Source organism: Lynx canadensis, chromosome D1 (assembly GCF_007474595.2).
Source record: "Lynx canadensis isolate LIC74 chromosome D1, mLynCan4.pri.v2, whole genome shotgun sequence".
In the NCBI taxonomy this organism is placed as follows: Eukaryota; Metazoa; Chordata; class Mammalia; order Carnivora; family Felidae; genus Lynx; species Lynx canadensis.
The window spans coordinates 61,502,217-61,509,017 of NC_044312.2; the positions used below are offsets into that span (position 1 = coordinate 61,502,217).

The 6,801-nt window shown below is 38.6% G+C and overlaps 1 protein-coding gene across 1 annotated transcript; it reads right to left on the bottom strand.

Annotated features, from left to right (window-relative positions):
- Nucleotides 1-880: 880 nt before the first annotated feature.
- Nucleotides 881-1,834, bottom strand: LOC115524981 (olfactory receptor 51A4-like). The gene has a single exon (XM_030331817.1). The coding sequence runs from the start codon at nt 1,832-1,834 to the stop codon at nt 881-883; it is 954 nt and encodes a 317-aa protein (XP_030187677.1).
- Nucleotides 1,835-6,801: the final 4,967 nt, after the last annotated feature.

Here is a 6,801-nt window from a genome sequence, read left to right on the forward strand (position 1 = left end):
ACACAATGCCTTCCCACAACAATTCTTAATTAATTGGGGACGATAGACATGAATATGTAAGTAAAATTGTACTGTATTATAATAAAATTATTAGTGGGTTATGTTGAGAGGAAAAGAGAAATGACAATTCTACTAAAATGTTAGAAAAACTCATCACAGAAAAAAATTTAAGTTTGTTTATTTATTTTGAGAGAGAGAGAGAGATCATGAACAGGGCAGCAGAGAGAGAGAGAGGAAGAGAGAGAATCCCAAGCAGGCCCCATGCTGCCAGCATGGAGTCCAATGTGGGGCTTGTGAGGTCATGACCCAAGCCAAAACCAAGAGTCAGATGTTCAACTGACTGGGCCACCCAGCTGCCCCAGAAAAATTTTTGTTTAATATTGGTGTTACAATTTCAAGCCAAGCAATTGGTAAATGCTTAGAGTCTTGGGAAGTTGGTGTATATGTATAAAAATACATTGAATCATCCAGTTTGAAAAAAAGTGGCAATGTGTAGTCAGAGGCTGGAGAGAAAGGTGGGGATAAGAAAATGGAAAACTTTCTAAAATATGTTAATAACTTGACCTTTATTTTATACCTAATTGTAAATCACTTAATTATTTAAACTCAAATATTTAAGTAGAAGAGAGATATAAAAATTATTTCAGTAAGATCTTTCACACAATACTTTTGTGGATGATAAATTAGATAAAAAATAGTAAATAATAAATTGCATCAAGACAATAACCAAAATAATACCATCCACTTGGCAGAGACAAAAAGAAAATACTTCCACTCTCACAAAACCATCCTTGAAATGATGATGTATTTCCCAGAGGGAAACAGACAGATGAAAGGTAAAGAGAGAGTCAGGATGTCACTTTCACTAAGCCAAACTTGACTACTTCAGCAAGTTTCTCCTGGCCCTGAGTACCTTGTGTACTGCAGACCTTATCTGTTTCGTTTTTAGGCTATAAACCAAGGGATTAAGGACTGGGGTCAAGAAGAGAAAGAGATTGGCCATGGTGACATGGAGAAGAGGAGATGTGAATGTACCAAACCTATGAATTAGAGCCAGGACAATGAGTGGCACATAAAAGATGCAGACAGTGAAAATGTGGGAAATGCAAGTATTAAGCGCTCTGAGCTGACCATCTTCTGAAGCAATACCCAGCACTGTTTTCAAAATAAGGATGTATGAAATGACAATGAACACAGAGTCAACTCCAAAGGAGCAGAGCACAAGAGACAGTCCATAAATGATGTTGACTCTGACAGGGCCACAGGCCAGCTTCATAACATCAGGGTGGTAGCAGTAACAATGTGATAGAATAACATCCCTGCAGAAAGACAATCGCTTGAGCAGGATTGGCAAGGGTACCATCAACACCACAGCCCTAACCATGGCTGCAATTCCCATCCCCATGATCCGAGGAGAGGTTAAGACCACAGTGTAGTGCAATGGGTTGCGAATAGCTACAAATCGGTCAAAGGCCATGGCCAACAGGATGGCTGACTCCATGGAGGAGAAGGTATGGATGAAGAACATTTGTGTCAGACAAGAATGGAACTCAATTTCTCTGTGATTCAAGAGGAAGACACTGAGTACCGTAGGTAGAGTTGATAAAGACAGACCCATATCTGTGGTTGCCAGCATCGATAGGAAGATGTATTGAGGGTCATGAAGGCTGGAGGTGGTTTTGATAACAAAGAGGATGATGCAGTTCCCCAGGAGAGCAATTAGATACATGACACACAGTGGGATAGAGATCCATATTGGTACAGCCTCCAGTCCAGGAATGCCTGTTAGGAGAAGAGTGGGTGGCTGGAACCAGCTACTGTTTATAGGACCCATAAGGATATTTCTTGGGATCCAGCCCAAATGAGCTTCTAGGCATTTCTCTTAGGAGAAAAACACAGATTTTAAGATAGGAGGACATAGTGCACCTAACTCCCCTGGGGCAGCACTAATCCTAGAAATCCTTATCTACCAAAGAATTGATCCTTAAAGTGTTTCCAAATTTATCTGAATAACTACCTGGAGTTAGGGCAATGGATAACTGCTAGTAAAAGGTAAGAGCTACTAGAGTTCCTTTGGCCTAGAACACTCCAACATGGATCAAGTGACAATGAAAATTTCTTGAAATTTCTTTAAAGAAAATAATTTTCTTTTTTATCTCAGTGCTTAGAAAAAATTATTGTGAGGACTCTATTTCTTAATTTATTTAATTATGCTTGCTTCCATTTTTATTTTCAATCACCTTAATTGAAACTCTGAAACAAATTCCTGCACTTTCTCCACATCAACATCATACCTATTCAGGCATCTGGAAATCTGGTCATTTTTCCTGTTCGTTTTACCTATAGAGATAAAGCATAGGATATTTCAATAACCCACATAAACCTCAAACCATTAAAAAAATCCATGTGACATCCTGACATCCTTCATTTTTACAATTAATTCATATGTTGATTTTTCGAAATATGAGTGATAAAATCATTAAAGTGGATACTGTTATTATATCTTAGCTGGTGCTAGAATAGTTTCAAATATTAACAAATAATTTATTGAATAAAATTTGAAATACATCTATTTAAAAACATAGATATCGTTTACTAGGAAGTAAATAACAATACTTCAGTAAGTATCTTAAAAATGGCGGAATTGATGTGGAATTTATAAAAGAAAGTAATAAACAAAAAAGCAGAATGAGACCTATAAATACAGAGAACAAACGAATGGCAGAGGGAGTTGGAGATTTGGGAAACGTGGGTGAAGGGGAGGGGGAGATATAGGCTTCCTGTCATGGAATGAATAAGTCATGGGAATAAAAGGCATAACATAGGGAATCCAGTCAATGGTATTGTAATAGTGTTGTATGGTGACAGAGAGTAGCTACGCTTGTGGTGAGTGTAGAATAGCGCATAGAATTGTTGAACCACTGTGTAGTATGCCTGAAACTAATGTAACACTGTCTGTCAACTATGCTCAAACAAACAAAAAATAGCATAATTGGAGGAAATGAGGTTAGCACTTATGTATTTATCTTACAAAGAAGGGTAGGAAGAGATTACAAATAATTGGTTGAATACACTTAGATTTAAGTTTTTTGTTTATGATTGCAAGCGGAAACAAAACAGTGATGTAACTGCATTCGGATATGTGAGATTGGGGAAGAAGGGAGGTAATATAACTGACCTGGAAGAGCATGAAATCAAAACACAATGTCTTCTGTCAAATTATATCATTTAAAAGTATGCCCCAAAATTGAAAAACCAGAAGAAAAATTAAACAGAGATTGATGAAGGATTCCTTTTCAGGAAAAAAGCTAGAGATGGGGAATATTAGCATAAGAGACATTCTTTTTTTTTTTTTTCTTTTTTTGCACTCAGTCAAAACTGTGCTGTTTTAAAAGCATGTCAATGTAAGCAAAGTTATCTTTTTATAGATATAAACATATTTTCAAGGAGCAGATCCCAAATGAATCACAATATATACATTTCCATGCATTGATGTATAGACCTATGCTTGTTCAGTCCCCTACTCTCATATTCTTGGTAGTGAATGTCTACTCTATCCTACTATATTCTTTCATAGAATGTCTATTAAAAAGAGTTTCATGAAGCATGTCGTTTTAGCTGAGGGAGTGAATCAGCACCTCATAAGGAGGGCCCCTAATAAGAAGACTGACTTAGGCAATTAGAATACTGAGCTTTATATATTATAAATTATATATAAATGTTATATTATACAGAAAAGATTAATAATAAAATATTAATTTTATTTTTATTTATTTTTATTTTTTAATTTTATTTTTATTTATTTATTATTTTTGTTATATATATATATACATATACATATGTATATATATATAAGCTGTATACATGAAATATCTCAGTCTTCCTTGACATGAGTCAAGAAGGAAAAGGAAGAGGGGCGCCTGGGTGGTGCAGTCGGTTAAGCGTCCGACTTCAGCCAGGTCACGATCTCACGGTCCGTGAGTTCGAGCCCCACGTCAGGCTCTGGGCTGATGGCTCAGAGCCTGGAGCCTGCTTCCCATTCTGTGTCTCCCTCTGTCTCTGCCCCTCCCCCGTTCATGCTCTGTCTCTCTCTGCCCCCCCCCCCAAAAAAAAAAGGAAAAGGAAGAGAAGGAGGAGGAACAGGAGGAGGAAGATGAAGAAAGTCATAGTTCATAATAGAGAGGGCATCTGAACATACCACACACCCACAGTTACTCAACACACTGCATCCCACCACAGTAAGAGCTGGAACAGACATAAAATTCTGACCCACCACAATACACAATGTACCTCATTTAAACACACAGAAATACATATACTACAGGTTCATATATACACATAACCATCTTTCCTCCCTTTGCTTTATTTCCCAATATACCTTGGAATTCATTCTTCTCTCTTTTATACTCATTTCCCCCTTCTGTTTTGGTCACTGAGCCATGAAGCACTACCAGCACACGCATCCATACACCAGGGACATCACTGCACCAACAATGTGAAACTCAAGTATATATTCAGCCATATTGTTAGTGTTTCAATTTTTTTTAGCCGTTACAAGTTTAATACTTTTTGTGGTGTGCCTAGCCCTGTTCCATGAGAATGTCTTTTATTTCAACTAATTTTATTTTTTTTCTTGTCACTCTCCACTCTAGTCCGATTGGTTGCTTAATTCCACCACATACGACTTTCTCATTCCAACATCAGAATGTTTGTACACTTTCTGATGGGATCCCAAATGTGATCATGCTTTATCTCCACTGATGGTGATTAAATTAATTGATTGAAAGCCATGGGGCACTTGGGTGGCTCAGTCAGTTAAGTGTCCGACTTCGGCTCAAGTCATGATCTCATGATTTGTGGGTTCCAGCCCCATGTTGGGCTCTGTGCTGACAGCTCAGACCCTGGAGCCTGCTTCAGATTCTGTGTCTCCCTCTCTCTCAACCCCTCCCCCACTCACACTCTGTCTCTCAAACATAAATAAACATTTTTAAAAAATTAAAATAAAAAAAATAAAAAAATAAAAGCCAGTCTATATCCAGCATTCTATAAAATCCTCTCATGCTATTTCATATTATAAGAATTCCTCAAGCCATCAAATCCATACAGAATGTACTTTTCCCCCCAATAGATGGCATTTATGACATATAATTTCATATTGTCTTCCAGCTGAAACCTAAAGGAGTTTTCCTTATGCAGTTTGATTTTAAATACCTTTAAGATTGGGATTGTACCCTTCACATATTGCAGTCCAATACTGTTTGGACACAGAAAGCTCATAGTAAATTTTGTTTAAACAAATAAATTACTTGTTTAGAGGTTCCTACTGTAGTATAAATTTGCTAACCCCTAGCGAAGATTTAAAACTCACAAGAAATCCAGGCTCCTTTTTACTTGTTATTATTTTTTAAGTGTTTATTTATTTATTTTGAGAGAAAGACAGCACGTGTGGAGAAGGGGCAGAGAGAGAGGGAGAGAGAAAATCCCAAGCAGAGTCCATGCCTAGGGTGGAGCCCAATGCGGGACTCCATTCCACAACCATGAGACCTTGACCTGAACTGCAATCAAGAGTCTGATGCTCATCTGACTGAGCCACCCAGGTGTCCTGAGCTCCCTTTTAAAAACCAATGTAGAAAAAGGGTTTGGGGTCATCCTCCTCACTGAGGCTCGTTTAGAACTGAAGAGTAGATGCCACTAAATTAGAAGCAGAGAAGGAGGTGACAATCAGATGAAGAATATTCATTCTGGTATTTATCAACCTGCTCGGTTTCCAGTTATCCTTGTGCTAGAGTTCCATTGAATTCTGGTAGATTGCTCATCCTAGCCAGAGAGATATCTTGCTGGCTGTTCCTGGAGAGCCAAAGACATTTAAATACCATCTCCATAAGCCCTCCTTCCAAGCTCCTAAAAAATTCCTTTTAAGATGTATGTATCACTCCTGGAGTCTTCCTCCAGAGCCCACAACAAAACCCTGCTCTCTCACTTATGTACTATGAATCCCCATCTGTTAACCTTGAACTACAGAACACACTTCTTGGCTCCTCAGTTAGGTGTCTTTATTCTCATCATTTCCCAACTCCCTTTTGGTTTCTTTTTTTTTTTTTTTTTTTTTAATTTTTTTTTTCAACGTTTATTTATTTTTGGGACAGAGAGAGACAGAGCATGAACGGGGGAGGGGCAGAGAGAGAGGGAGACACAGAATCGGAAACAGGCTCCAGGCTCTGAGCCATCAGCCCAGAGCCTGACGCGGGGCTCGAACTCACAGACCACGAGATCGTGACCTGGCTGAAGTCGGACGCTTAACCGACTGCGCCACCCAGGCGCCCCCCTTTTGGTTTCTTTTTTAAAGGCACTGATCTTCCATGACTTTCATTTTGAATCTATGGAAAACTTCAATGAAGCAGCTCCTAAAGAGGGTTCGCCATCTTTTTTCTTTTGTTTTTTTAAGATTTATTTTTTTAGGTAATCTCTGTATCCCAGCTGGGGCTTGAACTCATGACCCTGAGATCAAGAGTCACATGCTCCTCTGACTGAGCAAGTCAGGTGCCCCTCATCTTTGTTCTTTTAAAGAATATACTTTCAACAGTTCTTTTTATGTGCCAGGCAACCTCCTTACTATGCAACCTGCATCCTCAGCATTGGTTGGCAGGTGAGCTCAGCAGCACAGTTCTCTTGGACTCACCTTCCTTGGCATAGACGGAGAATGGATGGGCTCTTAGAAGATGCTAGAAACCACTGATAGAGATATTTGCCCAGCAGCCAGAGTTATTTATTGCCACAAGTAGAAAATCTTAGACACAAGGT

What these genes read in the sequence shown, in the direction of transcription:
- LOC115524981 (XM_030331817.1), bottom strand. Translation starts at nt 1,834, where the DNA reads ATGGGTCCTATAAACAGTAGCTGGTTCCAGCCACCCACTCTTCTCCTA.